The sequence below is a fragment of the Lycium barbarum genome, chromosome 9, assembly GCF_019175385.1.
Source record: "Lycium barbarum isolate Lr01 chromosome 9, ASM1917538v2, whole genome shotgun sequence".
NCBI classification, from domain to species: domain Eukaryota; kingdom Viridiplantae; phylum Streptophyta; class Magnoliopsida; order Solanales; family Solanaceae; genus Lycium; species Lycium barbarum.
In genome coordinates this window covers 30,601,208-30,627,499 of record NC_083345.1, presented here as the reverse complement: position 1 = coordinate 30,627,499, position 26,292 = coordinate 30,601,208, and the positions used below count along the sequence as shown (strand labels likewise).

The window sequence follows — 26,292 nt, the reverse complement described above, 5'->3', positions numbered from 1 at the left end:
GTGGCATTTCAAATCCACTCCCAGGTGTCACTTTCTTCCACCGGAGAGTGGGGGATTATCTGTATACATAACAAAGTACAGCTCGACACATGGCATAATTGAGAATGAAACACGTGGCGGTTGAAAATGAAAGGTCGCCTAGAAGATTCGTTTGATCGGGATAAAGATTCCCGGATAAACCTGGAGCAAACCAACCAAGGCAATTGTCTCGAGTCATTAATGTGGGGTGAACGTTGTGTGATCGGTTTGGGTTCGCAGTAGATGTTACGATGTAGAATTAGAACAACATTTATTGTCTATTGTTACTCATTATTAGAATTTACTCGTGGCTTAAGTATTGATGTATTTGTACTATAAAAGGAGCCTAAAGGCCACTAAGAAGCATTATCGAATAACAACTAACACACATTCATACTATTCAATCTTTAGCAATTAAGCTTACTTTATCCTTCTTTTGTACCGAGTTAACATTAAATCTGCAAGGCCAGAAGAAATAACTGTTCCACCGGAGGAAAACCAACCAAAGGATTCTCTCCAAGGATCAACAAAGCCCAGGCTTATTTAATTCATTATCGCTTTATAATTCCTTACTAATTTAGTCATTTGGCTTCTCTAGTCATTATTAGCCTTATTGTTCATTGTTTATAACAAATCAAATCACGTATTCTTTAGACCACAAATAAATTTAACTGTACTCTTTTTGAGGGTAAACAAAAACTTCATGTAGTCAGTTAAGAATTTATTGAAATTATTTTAACTTTCTTTAATGTTTAGTTAGTGAAGTATTCATATCTATGAGATTTAAAATTTAAATAATTTTGTTATTTTTTAAAATAATTATAAGAAATAAAAAAATTAGATTTTATGCATCTTTTTTGCCTATAACAACTAACTATTATTTAATGTCAAATGTTGTTATAGGTTTCTCTATAACAACCAATTTTTTTTTTCTGACCCAACGATGCTATTATAGAGAGGCTTGAGTGTATCCCACAAGTTACGCCCCACATGATTTTGTACGAAAAGGACTTATGCCCCGTTAGGCATAAATTCAATTTTAAAGGGTAAAATTAAAGACCGGTCATTTGAAGGCCAAACCATGCAATTTCTTCCCTTTAATCATTTTTTTGTGCGGATTGCCCTTCAAAAGCACTGTTCTTTAAATTTTCCCCCTCAAATTAGTGGTCTTTAATTTTTTCCCTTCGCCTAATACCTAAGGTTATGGGTTCGAACCCTAGCTTAGTAAAACAAAAGAAGGAATTCCACAAGGCAGAGGTTTGGATTAGCCGCAAAACTCTGCCTTGCGATTTTTTTTTTACTGAGCCAGGGTTCAAACCCCAAACCTCATGGTATTAGGTGAAGGGCGAAAATTAAAGACCACCAATTTGAGGGCCAAAAATTAAAGACCAGTGCCTTTGAAGGTAATCGTGCAAATGAATCCCTTTTAATTTGGTCCAAAATTTTCATCATTTTTTTTATTTGTGCGGATTGTCCTTCTTTTGGGGTCGTCTTTAATTTTTGTCCCTCAAATTGTTGTCTTTAAGTTTTTCTCTTCGCTTGAAAAGGTTGTTGAAAATACCCTGAGGTTCTGGATTCGAACTCTCGCTCAGAAAAAAAAAATTGCCAGACAAGACTTTGCAAAAAGTTGTGTCTTATGCGACAGACTTTGTCTTAAAAAGTCTGATCCATAAGGCAGAACTTTTCCTTAAGGCATAGACTTTGCCTTATAAGGCAAACTTTTAGTTATACCTTAAGGAAAAGTTCTGTCAGGCGTGACTAAATGTTTGCCTCATAAGGCAAAGTTCTGCCCTCTCCGACAGACTTTTAGTTGTACCTTAGGTAAAGTCTGCCGCATAAGGCAAGAACTTTTTGCAAATCCTTGCCTTGTGATTTTTTAATTTGATTTTTATGAGTAAGCCGAAGTTCAAATTCAGAACCTCGGGATATTTTAGGCGAACAACAAATATTAAAGACCAGCAATTTAAGGAACAAAAACTACATTTTTTTGCACGGATTGCCCTTCTTTTGGGGTGGTCTTTAAATTTTGCCCCTCATATTTGTGTTCTTTAAGTTTTGCCCTTCGCTTGGATACCTGAGGTTCTGGGTTCAAACCCCCGCTTAGGCATAAAATAAAAAAATAATTTCGCAAGGCAGGGCTGGGGGGAGTGTATGCCGGATCCGGCATACAATCCTTAAGGAAAAACTAAAGTTATGCCGGAGGGGGCAGACTTTGCTTTGAGACATATATTTTATTTTTTTTACTTTTCAAGACAAACTTTTATTATGCCTTAAGGAAAAGTTACGCCTTATGGGGCATACTTTTAGTTATGCCTTAACTAAAAGTGTGCCCCATAAAATATAACTAAAAGTATGCCCCATAAGGCGGAACTTTTCATTAAGGCAACACTAAAAGTTTGCCTTAAGGAAAGATTCTGCCTTATGAGGCATACTTTTGGTTATGCCTTAATTAAAAGTCTGCCCCATAAGGCACTGTTCCTTATGAAAAAGTTTTGCCCATAAGGCATAACTAAAATTATGCCTTGAGGAAAAGTTATGCCCCCTCCGGCATAACTTTAGTTTTTCCTTAAGGACTTTATGCCGGATCCGGCATACACTCCCTCCAGCCCTGCCTTGCGAAATTATTTTTTTATTTTATGCCTGAGCGGGGGTTCGAACCCAGAACCTCAGATATTCAAGCTAAGGGCAAAACTTAAAGACCACAAATATGAGGGGCAAAATTTAAAGACCACCCAAAAGAAGGGCAAGTCTGTGAATTGCCCCAAAAACTAAAGACCACCTCCAATGAAGGATGATCGTGCAAATTGCTCAATTTTCATTGTGGGCTAGTAGCCCAATCCAGGTAATTTTCCAGATCCAATTCCTAAAGAAACCCATCCACCATGAATTAGACTCTCTCGACAGTTACCTTCCCACACTATTCCATATGGTAGTTGCGCACCTCAATCATACATCCATCCTCCATTAAATTACACAACTTATTTCCTTTCAAAATCAGGGTAAAAGAAAGCAACAGAAAACTCCACAGAATAAGTACTGGAGTAGTAAGTAATATATTTTGGTTCGATTCCCATTATCTCCGATTCAAATGCTCGGTGGTTCAATTTCCGGTGGTCGTACTAACGTCCGTGTCGTCGTTGTCGGCGACCGTGCCACGGGCAAATCAAGCCTCATTACTGCTGCCGCAACCGAAACTTTTCCCGAAGAAGTTCCACCTGTGCTTCCTCCGACTCGCCTTCCAGCCGATCTCTATCCTGATAATGTCCCTGTTACCATCATTGATACTTCCTCAAGGTTCTTATTATTGTCTATTTTCGATTTTTTTAATAGTAGTACTTGATTTGTTGTTTTATACGTCGTCTTCAAAATTTTGATGAATTGCTTTATATCATATTTTGATGAATTGCTGTATGTGATATGTAGTTTGGAGAGCAGAGGTAAGGTTGCTGAAGAATTGAAGCGAGCTGATGCTGTTGTCCTCACCTATGCTTGCGATCAGCCTGCTACCCTCAATCGCTTGACTACTTTCTGGCTTTACGAGTTTCGTCGCTTAGAGGTTCTCTTTTTTTCCAATCAACGTATCATGTTGTGTGGCTTTTTTTCATAGTTGATGTAGTTATATTGAAAATATGTTACTTCATTTTTCTAAAGTAAAACTTAGATATTTCCGAACCAAACAAAAAATAGCGAAAGACGCATTATCTTCGTATTGGAATGGTAAAAGGCACGTTTTAAAATATTGTTTGAAATTCACTAATGCCTTAAAAGTTCCAAATATCTTGAGAGGGAGCATATAGGCTTTTTTACGTGCCTTTTTGTTGTAAATGGATTGAATACTGCATTATTAGGCCTATGTCTACGATCATCAATTATTTTTAGTGATGTCACTTTGTTCCTTGGAAAGTCTTGTTAATTTCTTAGTTCATGCAATTATATAGTCATTCCAGTTATCATCACTATGGCAAGTGATTAACGGTAACTTTTTTGGATTGATAATGTATTGTTTAGTCTGTATTGAGAAATGAAAATGTGACTTTTGTGCATTTAATCACTTGAATTATCATGTTAGATACGAGTGCCGGTAATTGTTGTTGGCTGTAAGCTAGATAAGCGAGATGAGGAGCATCATATGAATCTTGAGCAAGTAATGGCTCCAATCATGCAACAATTCCGCGAAATTGAGACTTGCATAGAATGTTCTGCTGCAAACCTAGTTCAGGTGGGTGCAACTTGTTACTAGGGACTTTTTGTTGCAAAGGTTTTACAGTTCAGTAGAATGATGTTTTTTAACCTTTACAGGTACCTGAAGTGTTCTATTATGCTCAGAAAGCTGTACTTCATCCAACGGCTCCACTTTTTGATCATGAAACTCAGGCTCTTAAACCTCGTTGTGTTAGAGCACTGAAAAGGATATTTATCCTTTGTGATCATGACATGGATGATGCTCTCAATGATGAAGAGCTTAATGCATTTCAGGTCATTCTTTATTTTGTTGTCCTCGAGTTTATTAAAACATTCTATTACTTTCTTTATTTCTTATTTCAAGAAACCTTATTTCTAGCATTTTGTGTTTTTAACTTTTCATCAAAATTTGCAGATTAAGTGCTTCAATGCTCCCCTACAGCCTGCTGAAATAGTGGGTGTCAAGAGAGTAGTACAGGAGAAGCTACCTCAAGGTGTAAATGACCTGGGGCTTACATTGACAGGGTTTCTTTTCCTTCATGCACTTTTCATAGAGAAGGGTCGACTGGAGACCACTTGGACCGTGTTAAGGAAATTTGGATACAATGATGAAATTAAGCTGAAGGATGATTACCTTATAATACCGTTCAAAAAAGCTCCTGATCAGGTGACTTTATTTCTGAAGAAAGGGACTATATGAAACTTGTTTAGTCCAAAATAGTATTAGAGCTATAGTTGGCTGTCTGCGTTTGGAAGAACCTTAGCACTGAGTCTAAAAGGAAAGAAACATGGGGAATATCAGTAATTTTTTGACAAAGTTTGCACATAGTTTCTGAGTCATAATCAGATGCTAGGGAACGTCTTTCTCTGTTCCAAAGCTGCTTCTTTTTTCGTTTTTTCTAAGGTTTAAGTTGTCTGACGCAAATATTCTTTGTTAGAAGAAAAACACTGGTGGTATATTCATATTTGTTTCTAGTGCCTCACCGTCTTTCTATTAGTTCGCATCTAAATAATGTTTGTCTTCTTGCAGAGTCTGGAATTGACCAGCGAAGCAGTGGAGTTCTTGAAAGGGGTCTTCAGCACATTTGACACTGATAAAGTATGACACTGTTTTTTCATGCATTTTATTTATATGTGTCTGTTTTCTTTTTCATGCATTTAATATGACTTGACAATAAAGTGGATGACTTTATGCATACATTGTTGGTAGGGGGTGAGGTTCTGATTAACTAAAGGTTATGCAAGAAGAATGTTATTTAAGTCAAAGGGACAATTATGTCGTCACAATGTAAATTAACCCAGTTAGAAATGAAAAGTTAAACTTTAAGGAATTTAATTGAGCCAAATTGCAATTGTCCTCCTTTTAAGATTCCAAAGTGAACTTGAAGAGAATAAAGTGTTAATGGAAGATGGCCAGACGCCAATTGCTAAGCTTCCATAAAGATTCATACTCTGCTCATTGGAAGAACACTAAGAACTTTTCCATAAATAGCTGACATGATCTGGACAGAGATTTAGGATTTATCTTTATTTACATTCTTCATATCTGGATAAAATAGGAGCTCTACCTATTTCTGACTGCATTTTCAATTCCATATTTAAGCCGTGTCAAGTTGCAGGTATATTGTTTTTTCCTTATTTTTGTTTCTTTAGGGTGGTGGAGCAATTTTAGTTTTTCACGAGCCTAACATATTTTGTATGTCCAAGCTCTCTTCTTGTCTGTGTTAGAAGAAGTTGTTACATTACTCAAAACAATTAATATCCTCAGTCAGTACTTCTGCAAAAGGTGTTAAATCTAGCATTGAAGCGGGGTGCTGGATATTTTTGTAGATGCTCACATCATTTACCAAACATGGAGGAAATCGTTGAGCTGTTTTTGTCGTATAATATCCCTACCTTTTTCTTATCTGGGTGGTTGAGTTTGTCTTCCACACTGTTACTTTTCCATATCTAAGTTGTTGGTCTTCCTTTCAGTGACTAAGGGATTTGGACATAGCTTTCTATGTATTACTTTTCTCGTCTGAAATGTATTCTTACACTTAAGTTTCAGTTAGCAACTTGTTTTTGGATAAATCTAGAAACCCCTACAAATGTTATTAGGTAGGTTACTGGAAATTCTTTTGGAGAAAGTTCAGACAAATGTCAGAATTTGGTTGTGTAACAATCCCATTGGAGATGTCAGTGATCTGTTGATTCTTTCCTGTTTCAGCGAACTGTATGTTTTTTACTATAACCCACCCCCACCCCCCAACCCCCAACCCCCAACCCCCACCCCCTTCCCCTCCCCCACGATATTTTTCTTTTGATGAGGGTCTCAAGATCTTAGTTTCAAGTAAGTTTTTACTAATATTTAAAGAAAGGTAGTCTATGAAGATTAGTAACTTAGTGGCAATGAAGTGGTTGAGTACCATAAGGACTCAGGTTTAAATTCTAGTGTAGGGAAAAACACTAGGTGATCGTGTCCAAGCCTTGGTGGATAGAGTTACCCGGTGCCTATGCCGGTGTAAGGTAGTAGGTATCCTGTGGAATTAGTTGAGATGTGCGCAAGCTGGGTTGGACATCATGGTTATTAAAAAAAATACTTGTAAGGCTGGGATGATTATGCAAATACTTTTGCCAAGCCTTTTACTCTTTGGATAATACCAGGAATTTGAAACTTATTTTCTGTTGTTCTTAAATCTGTAATCTTTGATATACAGGATGGATTTCTCAGAAATTCTGAGCTTGATGATCTTTTCTCAACTGCACCGGAAAGGTAAAAAGGTTTCTGTGAGCTGTTTGTTGTGAATTATCTATGTTTGGATGGCTTTGCTGCACACCTCCTGCTAATGAATGTACGTTTAATTATTAGGCTACTACTTCTTATAAGTCTTGTCGATTCACCGATTGAAGCTGCTTCACCTTTTACATTCATTTAATGCCAAAGGGTTACTTACAAAATTATTTCGGACCTATAAGCTCTTGCTTGGCACATAAAAATTGATCGAATGAGACAGCTTTTAGCAGATTTGTAACACATTTATCGTTAATCTCATATAGGGTGTTGAGTCTTTTTTTTTGGCAATTAGGGTGTTGGGTCTTTTCTTAAAATTATCCTTGAATATGGTAGCTCTGAGTAATTTGTGGTGCAGCTAATTGTGAGGATGTGAAGTTTTCAGTCTTTGACTTTACTAGATAAGTTATAATTATGCTTGCAGATTGATTTAGATGACTTCTCATTTCAGTTACCTTTTTTTCTTTTCTATAGGTTCTGAAAAATGTTTTTTCTCATTAGCGCCGGTGCTCTTTGTTTGAATCTTATGTCGAGATGTGTTCTCGACTTACCTTCTCTCTCTCTCCCTCTCGCTCCCCCCACCCTTCCCTCTGAGCTGATTGCTGACCTGGCTTTTATGTTTGAAAAATTGCAGTCCCTGGGGTGAAACTCCCTACAAAGATGCTGTCGAAAGAACTCCACTGGGGGGCTTGTCTCTTTCTGCTTTCCTATCGGAGGTTCTTACCGCTAACTTTCTTTCTTCATTCCCCTCTCCCTGGTTGTTGCACTGTCAAGAGGATTTCCTAACTCTTTAAAATTTCTTCCAACAGATCCGATAATATTTTCTCTCAAAATCAGATAATTTGAAGATATACCTCCCTTGCTTTTGTGCCCTGCATGCTTGGTGCAGTTAACTTATTCCAATGCAGAGATGGATCACCACCCAAAACTTAATTGATTTTAATTTCCCTTCCCTTTTTAATTGTTTTAACTGTGTCCAAGGTCATTAGGATATTTAGCTTATAAATTTTGCTCTCTACGATTTCATTAATAAATGGGACTGTGCTAGTCTTTTATTTCTGGTTTACTTTCACGTTTAATGCTTGTAATGTAACAAATTCTGAGCCAAGGGTCTATCGGAAACAACCTCTCTATCTCCCAAGGTAGGGGTAAGGTCTACGTATACTCTACCCTCCCCAGACCCCACTTGTGGGATTACACTGGGTATGTTGTTGCTTATAATGTAACAAATACTAGTTGACATCTGCTTTTATTGGAGAAAAAAATAATTTTTGTTAAGGCATTCTTTAAAGATCAAGATTGCTAATTCTTGCCGATAACAATATCAGTGGGCTCTTATGACATTGCTGGAACCAGCTCAAAGTTTGGCCAACTTGATATACATTGGGTATAACTGTGGTGCTGCATCAGCACTCCGTCTTACCAGGAGAAGATCAGTCGATATAAAGAAACAACAGACAGATCGAAATGTTTACCAAGGTTTTGTTTTTGGTCCTAAAGGATCTGGCAAATCGGCATTGCTGAAGTCATTGTTGGGAAGGTATCTATTTGAACTTAAGCTAGTAAATTGCTTTTGTTAATAGTAGTTCTTGTTAATGGCTTTTACCCATTTTTCCCAAATTCAATTTTTTGATATAGCAGATTTCTGTTTTTCCTGTAATTGGACAACAAAATGACCATATCTCGCTTTTGTCATTTTTATTTACTATCCTTCATCTGGCTATTTCTGATGCATAACTTTTGTTCACCAAAGGCCTTTCTCGGAAAATTATGCGGCGACAACTGACGAGCACTATGCTGTTAATGTTGTTGACCGTCTTGGGGTAAGTGCTCTCAGAAGATTCGTCATCTGACTTGATAGGATGTTAATTTGATCTTTCTAACACTTGCCAGTGTGCTGCAAATATGACGAGGAGCTCATACATGTGTTAGCTTCTATGCACATTATGGATATGCATAGGGTTCATTAAAAGAGTCATGCTTTTCTTGATGCACGGATACTCATCCTGTGTGGTCATTGCATTTGCAACTGTATTCCCTTGTTGAATGCTTTCGAGATTGACATCCAAGTAAATTACCGTCTTACTAAGTATGGCTTTTATTGCAGGGAACTAAGAAAACGCTTGTACTTAGGGAGATTCCAGAAGATGAAGTTAAGATGCTTCTATCTAACAAGGAATCTTTGGCATCTTGTGATGTAGCAGTGTTTGTATATGATAGGTGAGTAATGCAAGATCTGAATGACCAACGGTTTTTAGTGTATAGTTGAATTCATTGGTACGGTCCATCATCTTGAATATAGACAGGTTCCTTCTTCTTCATCGTTTTCATGAGAATGCTTTCTTCTTCTTCTTTTTTTACCCCTTTAGCTCGGATGAGTATTCTTTAAAAAGAGCATCCGAATTGTTGATGACTGTGGCAAGGAGAGGGGAAGTTAGTGGTTTCATGGTGCCTTGTCTATTTGTTGCTGCAAAGGATGATCTTGATTCATATCCAATGGCAATAAAAGATTCAGCGAAGGTATTTACATTTGTCACATTGTGTTTTGTTTTGTGCAGAAATTGAATGTCCCCCAGCGTTGTTAAAAGAATTACATAAAAAATTATGCTCGGTTTTTGTTTCTATATATGCTTTGTTGATAAAATTTTGAAATATTTGTCCAGATATGTCAGAGTTTTGGAATAGATGCACCTATTCACATAAGTGTGAAGGAGAGAGATCTGAACAGCGTGTTCAACAGAATTATCACTGCTGCGGAGCACCCTCATTTAAGTGTTCCTGAAACTGAAGTTGGACGTAGCCAGAAGCGATATCGTCACCTTGTTAATCGCTCTCTTATGTTTACTTCAGGTACTTTGACTCTAATACACTTAAAGATACCTCCAAAGAGAAGTACAAAATGGAACTGAATAAATGAAAATTGGCACTGAAGATAGGCCGGCATATTAGAGCCAATTTTTTAATCAAATTAATGTATTCCAATCCAAATTGCAGTTGTGGCTGCTGTTGCTGTAGTTGGACTGGCAGCATATCGATCTTATGCTGCACGGAAGAATACCTCAAGCTAGGTAATGTCCTGTGTCTAATCGAGAACGGATAGTCAACTTTTTGACCTAATAAGAAAATTTCCCAGCTATTTCTTTGATCTCTACTAGAGAATTAGCTAAATGTCCTTGTAAATAAGGTACACTCAAACTTCTCCTGTTCTCCCTAAGGTTATTTCTATTTTGTCTATCTGGTCCTATCCATTTCCTGTTGAAAGTATCAGCTAGGTGCTATTTTTCCTTCTTCGTACTCTGTTTTAGAAAGCACGATTTACCTTGCTACTGTTTAGTAGTAATGTAATTTTTAGGTGGCACTTGGACTTTGGAGATGATTATTAGAAAAGCTTTGGGAAAACAATTCTGGGAAAAGTTGCTTGTTTGGATTAGTTTTCGAGGAAATGTGGAACATTTGGTTAGAATTCTGGAAATCTGCATAATTTATTTTCTCATTTCTTTTTTAAAATCAACGTCTTAGTATGAGTAGTAAAGAAAGCAAAAATATAATTTATACTATAAACTTAAAACTTTTACAAAATTTTCCAATGAGTTGAAATCCTAAATGCTGCTCTCTCTATCTGTATATATGTGTGCACACACATAAACAGTGTCTTGTGTGTGTATTATACTGCTTCCTTCAAATTTTATGGTCCACTAATGCCAATGTCTTGGGAATAATTATGATAAGAATGGATGACACAATAAGAGAGTAGAACTGAACTTGTTTAATATAAAGGGTAAAGAGAATAACATCTGACATTTAGAATCATTAGTTATGCATGATTATCTGATAAGTACTACTTTCTTTCTTTTCAAATTCTCAAGTTTAAAGCTTTTAATGTTATTTCCGTAAAAATTAAATTGCAAAATAAATATGGCAAGGTAAATAAATTTTCATAATAAAATGAAATTGTTTTGCTACGTTTTCAAAATATGTTGAACATAAAAGGAAGAAGAACGTAAATGCATAATTATATACAAATTACGGTCATCTTCTATCAAATAAACACTGGTTTTAGCAAGAACAGTGGTGGTACATGTTTTAAAATCATCTTACCACGATCTTTTGATGTCATCTTTGAATGCAACATCTGTAATATGTAACATTATAGATAAAAAGATTGTTAAACAAATTATTACTCTTGATGTATAATAAGACTCTCATTTGGAAAATATTGTACTACGATATAATATTTTGAGTGACACCAATATATAAGTTCGATTAGAATAAGTGATTTACCCCATTTGAACATAACGAATATTTCAATTTTACTCGAATATTTAATTTGCATGTGTACTTGTTTGGCCATTAATAACTTGTAAATGCGAACTTTATTTGAAATACTAGTAAGATACTTAAAAACCCGGTTTTAGAAGTATTTCAAGCAAAATAATGATTTTCACATTGTCGAAACACAGCTTCAATTGCTTATACTCCTGAACAATTTGATAGGTGGCATTACAGATCGATGTAACTGGGTTCAGTTCTCATATTTGCTACTGCGATGTAATTGACTTATATTCCTCTGTAGCTATTCTTATACTCCACTGGAGATTTTTCCTCACCTCGAAAAGATAAAAAGAAATTGCTTTAATTCGAAAAAAAGAAAAACTTGCAACTGTTTGGTAGTTCACAATGTCGATTGAACAGTTACTCCAAAAAAAAAAGAAAAAAAGATAAGTTGGTGGGATTATCAAATAGAGCATAAGTCCGTATTAATGGTTGAGCTATGGATTCTAAACTGCAAAAGGGATAGGATCGATTTCTTAATTTAAACATGGATCATTGTTAATTCACTTCAAAAGCTAGCTCTTGAGATGAGGATTATACAACCTCAAAGAATTGAAACTTTTTCTAGTGACTGAAAGGATACTGAGTAATTGCACTTGCCTCATTAGGTTGAAAAGTAATTCTGCAAGATCAAATACGTTCAACATGAAAACCTAAAAACACCGTTGTGAGTTGCAAGTTCTTTCAAGCTTTTATTTCATGCACTTGGAAACAATTACTGTGATATGTCTCAACAAACACCAATTTGCATTACTGATCTTTTGAATTGAGCAAACAGGGGAGTGTATTTGCACACATCTCCCCTCACCTATCACCTCCCCCCCCCCCCCCCCCCCCCCCCCCACCAAACACCCAAAATGACTAGTTGACAATTACTATTAACAGTAAAAGAGCATAAGTTATACATTGTGTCCGACGAATAAACAAACAACAACAACATACCTAGTGTAATTCCACAAGTGGGATATGAAAAGGGTAGAGTGTACGCAAACTTTACCTCAATCTTGATAGATGGAGAGGCTGCTTTCGATAGACTCTCCGCTCAAGTAAATGAATGAAAAATAGTTTTAGACAAATTGACTTTACCCTCGCGTGATGCAGACAAGATCTTGCTGGATTTTCTCTAATTGAAAATGTCCAGGATCACCGCATAAAGTCCAAGTACCGCAGCCTTTTTTCTGCAATATTGGGGGAATGAGGCCTATAAATTAAAGGTGGGGGATTTGTTGCAGCTTTGCATAAATACTTGTCTCCATTTCAATGTGCCAGGGGTGCTAGATTGTTCAAAGATTTTGAATTGGACAGACCTAAGATCTTAATTGGAATATGAGTTGATCTGTACATGTTCTTCCAAAGAATTTTAATAAAATGACCAAACTAAATCTGTTAAGACCAAGCCTTTGCTCACGAATCCATACATATTAACGGTAGCAAGAATCTTTGGTAATTGGGAAATCTAATGAAAGGTCAAAAATCCGCATGTAGTTCCGTCCCTATTTGTAGTAGATATGTTCGTAGCTATCCCCTTGGAAAAATCTTTCAAATGTCTTTATCACAATTATTGACTCTTTTAGAGTCCCAGTTAACATTATCGAAAGTAAAACTAGTCAAAAATTCTGGTGTTTAGGGAGCATTTAATTTACCATTTACTCCCTTCCTTCCAAAATAAGTGTTATCTTAGCAAAAATTACGTTCATTAAAAAATTAATAAAGAGTTTACTAAGGGCCTGTTTGGAAAGCCACCTGATAATTGGAATTGGGGTAATTACTAAGGTAGTAATTACTCAGCCTAGTAAAATATAGTAATTAGGAGGACTTGTTTGTTTGTCATAACGTAATGACACAGTCATTACACTCAATTCCAATTACATGGGTGGCTTTCCAAATAGGCCCTAAACCACTCCTATTTTGCTAGATGTTTTTTGAGAATTGAGCAATATTAAAGAGGATCACTTCTTTAATGCTAAGATAGTTTTTCCATTTGTCAAATTTTGTCTTAAATTCCTACGCTGACACTTGTTTATGGACAATTTTTTTGGCTAAGATAATATTATTTTGGGATGGAGGGAGTAATTACGAGTGAAATGTATGAGTGGGAAAACTAGCCCATTTAGATAGATTGATGATCCATTCATTTATTAATTTAATTCATTTGACCCGATCGAATCCGGCCATAACACCTTCAATGGTAATTTGATTCCTACATATGTTTAGCAGAGGGTATGGAAAATGATTCTGGAGAAGAAACAGGAAACTCGCGGAAGAAGAATAATATCTCTCTCCTATGAGAAGCTGCACCAATTATTTATCCATATTTTGTTTATAATCTCTGAAGCCAATTCTTTTTACTTACTGAGTTCTAGATAAATTATTTATTCATATTAATATTTTTAGTTTCAAAAATAAAGTATTCATTCATATTGAATTTTTCAATCCAAATGAAGGGTTTTGAGACTTTGAACCTAACCTACTGGGTTCTGCCAAACCTGTATTTACAATGCTGGCTCCACCCGCGCTTCCCCTTTAATGAACCGATGACATGAATAGGAATTCGTCGAGTGAATTCGAATACCAAATAATTATTAAAAAAAAAAACGAATTAAGGAGAACTCTATAAGTTTCGAGAAACTCATGGTAATTTATATTCCCTCAAGCCCATATATATATATATATGACATAGTTTGAATTTCGAGAGTCAAACTGTTTTATTTGGATCGTGTGTTCGGATATACAATTTTTAAGGTTTTGAAAAACAATCAACACATTTAGATACTAAATAAAAAGTACTGTAAGTCTCAAGAATTAACAATTTAAAATATTCAAAGGACATATGAATACATCGTGATAAATTTTTTTCTTGTTTGACTCTAGAAATATGAACCACGTCATATAAATTGGGACCGAGAAAATAACTTAATCATAATAAATTATGATAATTTAGTGCGGAGATCGTGATTAAGTAGGGTTCTATAGGTAGGAAGAAGACGAGCGAATCTCATGATTGTAAACAGCCTATGCAAAGATTTCCCAAATCTATGTGTCCCTTTTATATCCAAAATGGATCTTAATTTCTATGGTTTGTGTCATTGGTTGTCTGTCAAATGGGAGATAGATTGTCGAACACACAAGAGAGAGGAAAAAAAAAAAGCAATTTAACTATATGCACGAGTATTGTTAATATTTTTTATATTATTAATGCAATTTAATTAACCGGTTATAAAAATACTTTTCAGGTTAAAATATCAGAGTTTCTATAAAGAATTAATTTGCTATTATAGGTCAACTCAACCAAAAACCTTATATAATTTCCGTGTATAAAACTTAAACGTATAAACTTTAGGTAAAACCATATATGATGTTAGAATATTCCTAAATGCTACATCGATTTCTCCATTCCACTAGTTCGGTATTATCTTCTTATTAGTCCGTTAAAAAAGAATGATACATTTCTATATTTTTTTACGGATAAGCTGTCATTGCCACAAAAATGTTATAACATGTTTTAGACTACAAATTTCAAAATTTTTTATAACCAAACAGATATTAAAATATATTTAAGATTACACAAAGTTCAAAAGTATTCCTTATTTTATCAAAATTTCGTGCAACTCAATATATGACAAATTAATATAGTTAAACGGATGGAGTAGTTGTTTCCCTCACGTTTACACATCCTTACATCTTCATTTAAATATAGCAGTAATAGTTTCTCATGGATGTCGGAATATTTATTTATGGAATGAAAGTTCAAATGAGTTAATGTCAATATTTTCGCATTTCTTTTGTGATTATGATATAGAGATACCAAATGCATGGCCTTGTGCTGTTTGTTTGTTTTTGTTGAGGGAGGATTAAATGTTGGATAACTATTCAATATGAGATACGCCCAAGTCCAACACGTCCATGGCATTGCTCCAAATCCATTGTTGATGGATTAATAAAACAGAAAGTGGATTGGACTGATGACACACGCGACACGTTGAAATGGATATGCACATGCACATGATCCGGTAAGCAGAAGCGGATCTAGGATTTAAATTTTATGGGTCAAATCTTAAGATTTTTAGCATTGAACATATTATATTTATAAAGTTAGTAATTCATATTTACTATTTATTGCAATTTTAATAATTTTTTACACTTAAATTTAGATTCCGCATCAAAAGTTTGGATTCAGTTGAACCCCAACCATATAGGCTAGATACGCCTCCGGCAGTAAGTGTGGGCAAGAATAGGGAAAAAAGGGATTCAATTAAATCCAAGAAATATATATGATATAGCCAGGCATACACGTGGGGAGAAATAAACATATAAGCCACGTAAGATTTGATTTAGAGCTATTCGTAAAGGAAAACTATGCAATGTGGGGACCACCACAAGAATTTTATTTCGCATACTGTAATGACCCGCCACATCATCATATCACGTAAGCACTGTTTGACACATATTTTTTCCATGTAAGATGCTTACATAAAGAGAAGACTAGTTTTTGGTGAAATATTCTAGAGTCATGAAAAGTTTCCTTGAAAAGCTCTATTTATTGATTTGGTAGGAAGAATATCTTGAAGTGTCTTAAATTCTAGAGATTACATAAAGAGAAGACTAGCTTTTGGTGGAATATTCTAGAGTCAGGAAGAGTTTTCCTCAAAAGCTCTTATTGATTTGGTAGGAAGAATATCTTGAAATGTCTTGGAAAATTCTAGAGATAAGACTTACTTGTAAATATTGAGGAATTGATACGATAATTACTATTATTTATATTCCGGTCCCTACGTGGCTAGTATATATAATGTGTCATTTATTTGTAAATGAAGCAAGCAAATTATTCAAGTCTTGAATAATATAAAAAATACTTTTGTTAAATATTGCTTATCTATGATTCCTTTAACGATCATGAGTGTAATAAGACTGATTTGACATAGAAGGAAGCGTGAGCAAATCATGCAAGTTCGTGAGCGAGTTGCCAAGTGCCGACAATGCGCTTAATCAAAGTCCAAGGCCTTGATAATGTGGAAAAAAGGTCGTGATTAGGGGAATGGAGATAACGAGGAAGACAACAACGTTACTTAAGCCTGTCAAACGGGCCGGGCCGGGCTGTAGTTAAGGGGCCGGGATTAGGGAGGGGAAAGGAGGTCCGGCCCAGTCCACTAGGCGGATTGGGGTACATCGCTGATTTAATGGGACGGGTCGAATTTTAGTTAAGGGGTTGGGCCGGGTTTGAAGTTACATACTGTTAAACTAATTTTCAATGTTTTGAATTAACTTGACTAGATATACATTTCATTCATGGAGAAAATGGCATATATAGATGTTCAAAGGAACTTAGAATAGTCAGCCTTGTCAGATAAGTCATCAAATGGTGGACATGTTAAACTTATTATTTTTATTGTTGCTATTGTTTAATTTATAAATTTTATATGCATGCCAAGTCTTAAATTTTTTTTTGGAAGAAGTTCACGTCCTTTTGTCAGTCATTATTTTTAAAAGTTCTTAAACTGAAAATAATTAACTTTCATCTTGATCCTGATAATATAGAATTAATGCACCTATTCTCTAATTAAAAAGGGAACTATTTTTTATAATCATTAACAACAACATCATGGCTTTATGGAAAACTTGATGCATAAGTACTTCAAATTTAATCTAATAGTGTCAATTATTACTTGTACATATTAATTTCATTACCATTTACAAATGTATTCTAATCCATTTGATTATTTTGTTCACAAAGTAGGTAGGAAGTCCCAGACACTACCAAACATATTCAATTATATATGATTAGTTTGAACCGCGCCGGGCTGGTGTCCCGATGGGCCAACACCCAGGCTCACTGGTGGGCCAGGCTATCAGGCAGTCCACCTTGTTCAGTCCAGCCACCTAAAATGTCCCACCTACCTTGGTCCTCTACCCCTTTTAGCTGGATTCGTACCGAGCCGGTTATGGGCTGAGTTTACCTGGCCCACTTGATAAGTTTACATGTAACAAATAGGGGTTTGCTGCTTGTAAACCTGAGAAGTTGCCATTATTACAGTTTACTTTCATGTTGGATATATACAACCAATATAGTGTTGATATGTTATTAGAAGTATGTCATTAAGGCATCAAGTGTAACGACCCGCTTCGTCGTTACTGTGAATTCCGAAGAAAACCGCAACTCTAACTCATTAAAAAGGTCTTCGTCTAGTTATGTTTCTGGAAATCGCTAATTCAATCGAAATTGAAGTGTGGGCTGCCACAGCGCCAGTATTGGTGCTATAGCGGTGACGCTGTAGCGGTCGAAGAATCGCCATAGCGGTAAGAGCAAGTGGCTAGTGAGCCGCCATGGCGGCCACTCAGCTGCCCTAGCGGCATCGCTAAAGCGGTCAACGTACCGCTGGGGCGGTCACGTACAATGAAATACCTATTTAAGATTTCATTTCGGGATTTGACCTCATTTTTCCAAACCCTAAATAGTCCAGCCGCCTTTGGAGCAATTATTGAGCCGAAAATGATATTTCCTTGGGAAAGGTAATCCTTCTAACTTCATCCATTAATTCTTCACATTAGTGATCCTCATTAAAAATTCCTCATTTAGAAATCATAAAAATGGGTATCTCAATTTCCTAGATTTAAAAAGATGATTGGCTAGTTGTTCTTAATATGGATTTCATTAAATTATACTCTTTTGTTCATCACCCTAGGATGATTACTAACTTAGTTTCTCATTTCCTTACTAGATTATAAATGAGTCTCCTTATGAATCTTGAAAATGGACCTCTAAAGGATAGAGCTAAAGATGGTAACTTTACCTAGGTAATGGCTTATCATAGTTGACTTTATTCATGGGAAGAGGTTGACAAACCGCCTAGTGAAGTTATGAATGAAATCTAGAGGTAGGCTAAGTTCCCAAATTTTCCTTATTAACCTGAAATCTCTTATAAGAATTCTAATGATGATTATCATTCTTGGTCTCATGTTTTTCTCAAAGTTCCTCCGTGCGGATTACGACGTGATGATAGAATTGAGGAATCAACGGATGTTCGTGGCACCCGCTCGACCTTGAGGTAGGTTATGGCTTTCCTTTCGGTAGACTCCGGTTAGCTTCTCATATTCACGTATTAGAAGGAACGGAGAGTGCATGCGTAGGAATTGGAGATTTGGGATGGAATCATAGGATAGTATTGTTGTGCAATTTGTAGTTCGGGCTTGTGTCCTGTAGATTCTTTAGAATTCTTGATTTGGTTTTCTTGAGTATCTGTGGATTTTATGTGACTTGGAAGTAGTAGGTGATACTTATTTTCTAGGTCTCACGATGAGAATTTCCGTAATATGCGATTATTGCGATGTGTTATTAATAGTGAATCTAGTTGATAATTGGAAGGACAAAATACATCAACGATAGTAAATTAATTCTAGACTGGTAGTAATTATGTATTGTAAGTAGAAGATGATTTATCATATAGGAATGGTTGATAGGGAAAGTGGTAACGTTGTGTTGTGAATGATTGTTCTATTGTGCTGGCTTGATGCCATGTGTTGTTGGTAGATATTGGTTTCTATTTTACCATCTTGATTATGATGTTGTTGGCGTACCCACTGTTGGTACTTGTGACACAGATATATTTTTGGTGTACCCACTGCTGGTACTTGTGATTCAGATATATTGATTGGCGTGCCCATTGTTAGTACTTATGATATTGAGCATGATTATTGCTACACCTCGTGGTTTTGTACTTTGAGATTCGTCGTGTGTCAGTGGTTCTAATTTTGGATACAGAGTTATCAAGGTTAAATGAGATTAGACAAGTTTATCTTATAGTTATAAAGGGTTAAGTTCATGTTTACCAGGTATTGGAAGGATTAAAAGTTGAACAAATCGATGGGGAATATGTTTTGGGGAAATGTGGGTTTTACGGTTGGACATATGGGCCGTATAATTTTTACGGACCGTATATCTGGTTGACTTCCACCATAAATCGATTCCAGAAAAGGGTGAACCACTAGTGGGATTTTACGGTCCAATTATACGGACCGTATAATTTTTACGGTCCGTAAAGTTAATCGTAAATTCGGGTCAGCCCATATTTTTAAGTTATGTATATATATATCCGACCCTTACTCATTTTATTTCATTTCCAACATTTTCCAAGTTCTTGAGAGATCTAGAACCTTCTTCCAAATATATTTAACCAAACCCAAGTGAAATCAAAGATCAAGAGGCAAAAATCAAGAGATTCAAGTGTTGGGAGGCTCACTAGGTTTTGTAGAATCCAAGAATTCCTTTGGTGTTGAAGTTGGGATTTCATTCAAGTGGAATAAACTGATCCAAAGCTCATCCTTATATGATAAAAGGTTAGTTTTCACATCTATTACATGTTACTAAGAATGTTTGGTTGTTGAACAACTTGAGTGAGGGAAGAAAGTGGAAGAGGAAGTTCAAATATGAATTTGATGATATTTTGAGTAGTAAATTAACTTGGGTTATAATTGTTAGAATGTTTTGAGTATAATCTTGTTATGAGGGGAAATAATGACGATGAGGGAGTGTTGTCTGCAAGTGTACAAAGGGTTGTGTTGAAGTTGTTGATATAAATCGATTATGAGAATGAGTTTTGAAATTAAATTGAATATAACTACTTGGTTATGATATTGTGGATGTTGTTATTGTTGTTTGGGAGTTGTTTTGGAATATGGTAGAAGTCGATGAAATAGAGGAAGTGCTGCCTAAATTTCGTTAGCTCGTCAATTATTCTGGTTTGAACTTAAGAGTGTTTTAAGACTTAATCTTAGTATAAATTCTCTTGAATGTAGATTTTGCGGACGTTGAAGGAGAACGTTAAATAGTTAAAAAGACGTAAAGGTATGTTAAGGCTAACCCTTCTTTCTAAAGGCATGATTCCTCATTATGAATCCATCCATGATATCCATAACGTTCTAATTCCTAGAAACGCTAGAAGCTCATGATTCTCAAAGTTCTTATGATTTTGTTGATCTTGTTCATCGTCGTTGACCTCATCTCATGACAGTTGACCTCTAAGGAAAGATATAGGATGATGATGATGATGATGTTGTTGTTACTTATGTGTATGTACATTTAGCCATTTTATAGCACCGAGCCTCTATGACCGGGTATGATATCTATTGCGCGCACACCACTGCAGTTGGGTACAGAAACACCGAGCCTATACGGCCGGGTATGGATAACACCGAGCCTTGTTATAGCCGGGTACGAGTAACACCGAGCCTATATGGCCGGGTATTGTTATTATTATTATTATTATTACTATTATTATTACTATTATTATTACTATTACTATTATTACTATTATTCTTATTACTATTATTATTATTACTATTGTTATTATTACTATTATTATTACTACTATTATTAGTACTATTATTAATTATTATTACTAGTATTATTATTACTATTATTATTACTACTATTATTATTACTATTATTATTACTACTATTATTATTACTAGTTACTAGTATTATTTTTACTAGTATTATTATTACTAGTATTATTATATGTATGAAATGTTTCCCTTAGAGAAAGGTTAAGTATGCATGACAGTCATCTTAAGAGGTATGGCGAGATATAAAAAGGGTTCTTCTTATCTTATGTTATCTTCATATTTTCCTTATGTTACTGTTCATGCCTTACATACTCGGTACATATTTGTACTGACGTCCTTTTGTTTGTGGACGCTGTGTTCATGCCCGCAGGTAGACAGACCAGACCCATAGGCTGCTTTATCGGTGATCGCATAGAGGTGCTCCATTTGATCCGGAGCCTCAGTTAGATGGTATTATTCTTTTGTGTACATACTTGGGTATGGCGGGATCATGTCTCGTCTTTATGATATTTCATACTCCATATAGAGGCTCGTAGACAGATGTATATGGTTAGATGTTATGTAGCCTCATCGGTTCACATTTTTTATATCATTTTGGTAGCCTTGTGGGCTTGTATGTATGGGCGTAGTCAATGATGTTTATATAGATGTGCCTATATTTGATGGAATTTGTGTCTTTGTGGTTCGGGGTAGTTATGAGTTAGCCATATGGCTCATCTAAGTATGATCATGAAAGTATGTCAAAAAGTGCTCGGTGGGGTAGTTTCGAGTACCCGTCAGGGCCCTTTGGTTGCGTCATGACAATTATTGATGATGATATATGCATTGCACGCACTCTCATTCTTCATGATATACTGAAGGTATTTGATAAAGTACTGTGATGAGCTGGGCTCGTTATTTACTTGCATGACATGAGAGTCCGATATCTGATGTTCGTCCCAGAATCGTAGATTGAGTGAGTGCATGGACTCCGCTGGTCCCCCAGGGTAGTGCCGGTGAGAACCCCATGGGCAAAGATCCGGGGTCTCGTCTGTCTGTTGGGCAAAGATCCGGGACGGGTGACACTTAGACTTCGCGAGTCATGTTGGGTTGTGCTATCGAGATGTCGATATTTCTGTCCGAAGTATATGTGTACACAACATTTGCATGACATTGCATTGCATACATACATTATTGCATTGCATTGCATAGCGGTTTATATTGAGATGATTTGGTGTTGTACTTGTAATGTTGGATTCGGATTGGACCTATCGGGACTTGGTATAATTGGGATTAGATGTCCTACTTAGGCGATGACGTGTACTTGATTACGTTTTGATTGCCTTATAACTGTTGATTATCTCTCAGATCACTCGCAGGATCGCTTATATGTTTGGCTTATGAAAGAATGTAGGATAAGAGTCTTGATATTATAGTGTGTGATAAATAGATGTATAGTTTTGATCTAGTTGCTTATCTTGCTTATTTGTGAATTCTTTTACTGATATGCGTTTCTAATCATTGTCGGCCTATGATATTTACTCAGTATGCGTTGATCGTACTAATACTGCTCTTGCTACACCCTTTTTGGGGTGTAGAGTGGTTTCAGGTTGTTGATTGTGACATGTTCGGAAATACGCGGTGCCTATCTTGAAGGCCTCTTCCCAATTCATTCCGGCATGGAGGATGAGTCTTAGAATGTGATAGTAATCTGGATCATTAGTCGCTCTTATACTAGTCTAGACTAGGTCGTGGGGAGTCGGAATGAGTCTATAATTATTTAACTGTTATAATCGTTTTCAACCTTGAGTTATTAAATGAATTGATTTCTGCTGTTAATTGTACTTAATTATCTGATTAGTCAAATTGTCTTTATTGATTGAAGTATTATTGAATTGAGGGTTCGCCTACCGAGAAAGGACAGATAGGTGCCCGCGCGATCCTAAATTGGATCGTGACATTAAGTAGGTAGTTATCACTGAAAATGTTCCAGATTACTTAACACAACCGGTAGTTCATTTCCTTTTTAACAATGAACTCAAAAGTTTAATTGTTTCTTTTTACTTCTATTTTTATTTTTTAATAAAACCTTTTATTCAAATTAGTTTGCCTCAATATGTTGGAGTACCTCTTTTGATTGTTTCTTTTTACTTCTATTTTTATTTTTTAAGAAAACCTTTTATTCAAATTAGTTTGCCTCAATATGTTGGAGTACCTCTTTTGATTCTCTATATCCTCTATAGATTTAGAGGAAATATTGGTGCTCAACCCATTTCATCACATATGTTTTTTTTGTTTGTTGGTATTTTAGCAATTATGGAGTTAATATAATTTATTATACTATAATTATTACTCAATGTTACCCCCATTGAAAAGGGTTTCTAACTAAAATGAGTCAATGATAGGCATAACAAAAGTAGATAAAGCTATGAATATGTTATTTTCAGCAACAACTGTAAATATTGTGTTAATGAAGATTTCGAAGGTTTAAACCAATGATCAACTTTTCATGAGAATATGGCTATAACACTATAACATGCTAGTTTAACTCTGTTATTCCAAATCCTTTCATAAATTGGGATGAGAACCAATATGGAGCCCGTTTGGCTTAGCTTATAAGTTGCTGAAAACAGCTTTAAGCTGTTTTAAGCTTTTTTGAGTGTTTGGCTGGCCAGCTTATAAGTTATTTTGTGCTTAAAATAAGCCCAAAAAAATAAGTTGGGGTAGCCCAACTTATTTTTTTTGGCTTATAAGCTGAAAATCTACTTTTTTTAAGCTAAGCCAAACGGGCCCATGTTAGGTTACTACCGATTTTTTCTTGGGAAAACTACGTATATATACATGTTTAGGAGAAATATTTACGAAACGTGACGATAATTTTCCTTATTTACAAAACATAACAATATTTTACGAAACATGACGGATTTTCATATATTTTTCGTTTTTTAATTTTATTTCAGATTTTTTTTTTTAAATAATAATTTTAAACTAAAAAAAACAATTTTATATTTTTTTTTTCCTCAAAGGCTTAAAAAATTACCTCAAATTTTTGTGTATGAAAGCTGTATGAAAAATATATAAAATGTGTATGTGTAAGTAAAATTTTTAATATAGTTTTTCATACACAAAATGTAATTGAAATTCTAAGTCTTGAGCGAGATATACACATTTCATACCATTCTCATATGTAAAATTTTCGTAATGTTTAAGGCTTCATCGAGATATGCACATTTCGTACGTTTTTCATACACAAAATTTGAGCGAATTTTTTAAGCCTTGAGCAAGATATACACACTTCATACACTAAAATTTAAGCGATTATTTTAAGTCTTGAATGTTGTATCAAAGTAGTATATAATGTTGTTGTAGTTGTATTAATTTTAGAGAAATCTAACATGAACTTTATACACGAAAATGTGAGCGAAATTCTAAGCCTTGAGCGAGATACAAATTTCATACTGTTTTCATACATACAATTTTGAGGTGATTTTTTAAGCCTTGAACGAGATATACACATTTCATACAGTTTTCATACCTTTTTCATACACTAAATTTTGAGCAAACTTTTTAAGCCTTGAGCGAGACATACACATTTCATACATAAATTTTTGAGCGAAAAAAATAATATTTTTAAAAATATATATATATATATATTTTTTAAAAATATGTTAGTTAAAGGGTTTGTAATGTTATGTTTTGTAATTTACCCATTTTTCTTCTACTCCATAAATTGCTTAATAACATTTAATTTGTTTATTTAGGAGAAACCAATAATATAGACTAAAAATAATATAAATCATTCAACATATTGAAAATTTATAAATGTACGTGGCTTGACCAAGCTTTTTTAACCCTACAAATTGTTAAAAAATAGATAGAACAATTTTTGTGGGGTTGATTAATCCTTTCTGTACAAAGAAAAATATGGAAAAGTATATAATTTTTTCTTAATTTTCACATGTTTTTGGGTCTGATATTATAACAAGTATTAATAGAAGGAAAAGTGATACATACGTTGTTACCGTATAGGAAATACTTCTTAGTTGGCCTCCCGCTTGTTAGGCACCACAGAGCCAGCAAGCTAATTTCTGTCTTTAAAAACATGTCGAATACCAGTACATCCCATAGTTCCAATAACATGATTTACTCAATTTGATAATTGGGAACAGAGGGAGTAGTAATGAGAATTTTAATTTAGTTATTGTTAGAAAAATTGTGTGTTTTTGGTGAGAAATCTGGATATGCTTCAAGCCATGTATCTTTCTTGGATCACTTTTCAAAGAGGATTATTTGTCCCTTAAAAATACTCTCCCGGTATAGAATGAAGCAAAACCAAGAAATAATGTAAACAAATCTCTGAACACACAAGAATTAATGTTGCAGTCATTAAACTTATGCAGATTTTCTTAAGGAAGAATATTGATACTTATAGTATTTCTTTGGATAGAAATATTTTCAGGATTTCCTCTATTTATAGGGATATTTTAATTCTTAAACCTAAAATGATGCAACCTTTTGAGAAGAGATGCATTGTTTCAGAAAGAAAAATACTTTTTTTCTGAAAAAGAAAGAAAATACTTTTTCTTTTTGCCTATTTGTTTTACTTTCTCTTGAAAATTCCAACAATCCCCTGTTGACACCCAATTTTGACCCTCATCTCTTCCAATTCATTCCCTTGAGCTTCTATGTTATTAACAAACTAAGTACTTTATTTTCACTACTATTTTTATTGCGACTACTATTAATATTATTATCCATTTTGTTATTTTCATCTTCACTAATTTACTATCAACATTACTAGCATTACTTTATCACAAATTTTAATGGATTGTCATTATTTCATTTTAAGATTTGTACTTGTTAAATTAATTATAAGTCAATACTTTATTAAGTACTTTATTTTCTACATATTAATCACATAATATTATATGATACAAGTTAATTACTTAGAAGCCCAAAGAGAAAGCTTGAGGAAGAAAGACCCATCAATATCCCTCATTTTAGCTTGAAATTCTATCCAAAGCAAGTCCAAATTAGCCCAAGACATAACAGCCCATGTATGTGTATTCTAGGTCTTTCTCAAATAATTAAAATACCAAAATACCTTTCTTTTAAATCTGATCAGCTGCTCCTTCACGTGAGATTTGACCAAAATCAGAAAACTTACCTCTTTCTATCACTTTTCCCTTGTCTTTCCATGGTAGCAGATTTATTACACCATTTTGGTGAAAATAACGGCTATCATCACACCAATAAAGCTGCTCTGTTCTTGCCACTAGTCTGTCCGTTTAGAAAATCGCAGCCCGTGAATCTTCCTATAGAAATTTTGAATCTCACAAACTCTAGCTGGAACATCTCATCTATAAATAGATCTCTTAAATCCACAGAAAGGAGGAGGTTGAAACTTTACCACACTCAACATTTTCATCTTTCCACTACTACTCTAAACCTTAGAATTGTTTGAACTTTCATTCTATTTCGGCAGACTTTAGCCGCAATAGAGATTGCCAAACTCATTGGTGTCGAGGTTCGGATCTGTTCATAACGAGAGAGTAGATTCGAGACCCCGACGTTCTAGTTCACTGCACCCACAAGAGGTAAATCCAATCCTTTTACTCGTTTCTTCCTTTGTTTGAGACTAAAGTCCTTCTTTATAGATTAATGGATAA

At 34.9% G+C, this 26,292-nt stretch overlaps 1 protein-coding gene and 1 long non-coding RNA gene across 6 annotated transcripts; both read left to right on the top strand.

The window, feature by feature from the left end:
• Positions 1 to 2,863: 2,863 nt before the first annotated feature.
• LOC132610986 (mitochondrial Rho GTPase 1-like) lies at positions 2,864 to 10,480 on the top strand. The gene is made up of 14 exons (XM_060325386.1): positions 2,864 to 3,312; positions 3,442 to 3,574; positions 4,088 to 4,237; positions 4,318 to 4,494; positions 4,616 to 4,867; positions 5,231 to 5,299; positions 6,900 to 6,955; positions 7,608 to 7,689; positions 8,302 to 8,513; positions 8,727 to 8,796; positions 9,081 to 9,193; positions 9,343 to 9,493; positions 9,637 to 9,823; positions 9,968 to 10,480. Exons 1-14 carry the CDS (start codon positions 3,107 to 3,109, stop codon positions 10,039 to 10,041), a joined length of 1,932 nt encoding a protein of 643 aa, XP_060181369.1. The 5' UTR covers positions 2,864 to 3,106; the 3' UTR covers positions 10,042 to 10,480.
• A 6,679-nt stretch (positions 10,481 to 17,159) lies between these two features.
• LOC132610138 (uncharacterized) lies at positions 17,160 to 22,856 on the top strand. 5 transcript variants are annotated; one of them, XR_009571034.1, is made up of 5 exons: positions 17,160 to 17,812; positions 18,273 to 18,348; positions 20,096 to 20,510; positions 21,015 to 21,094; positions 22,222 to 22,856. It is a non-coding gene; the product is annotated as an uncharacterized LOC132610138 (long non-coding RNA). The 5 variants fall into 5 exon arrangements; XR_009571032.1 differs by having other exon boundaries at positions 18,022 to 18,348; XR_009571033.1 differs by lacking the exon at positions 17,160 to 17,812 and adding an exon at positions 17,827 to 18,177.
• The last annotated feature ends 3,436 nt before the right edge of the window (positions 22,857 to 26,292 follow it).

Excerpts from the sequence above, each read along its gene's own strand:
- LOC132610986 (XM_060325386.1), top strand. The coding sequence starts at position 3,107 with ATGCTCGGTGGTTCAATTTCCGGTGGTCGTACTAACGTCCGTGTCGTC. Across the intron at positions 4,238-4,317 it reads CTGCTGCAAACCTAGTTCAG|GTACCTGAAGTGTTCTATTA; the intron begins GTGGGTGCAACT and ends TAACCTTTACAG. Across the intron at positions 5,300-6,899 it reads GCACATTTGACACTGATAAA|GATGGATTTCTCAGAAATTC; the intron begins GTATGACACTGT and ends TTTGATATACAG.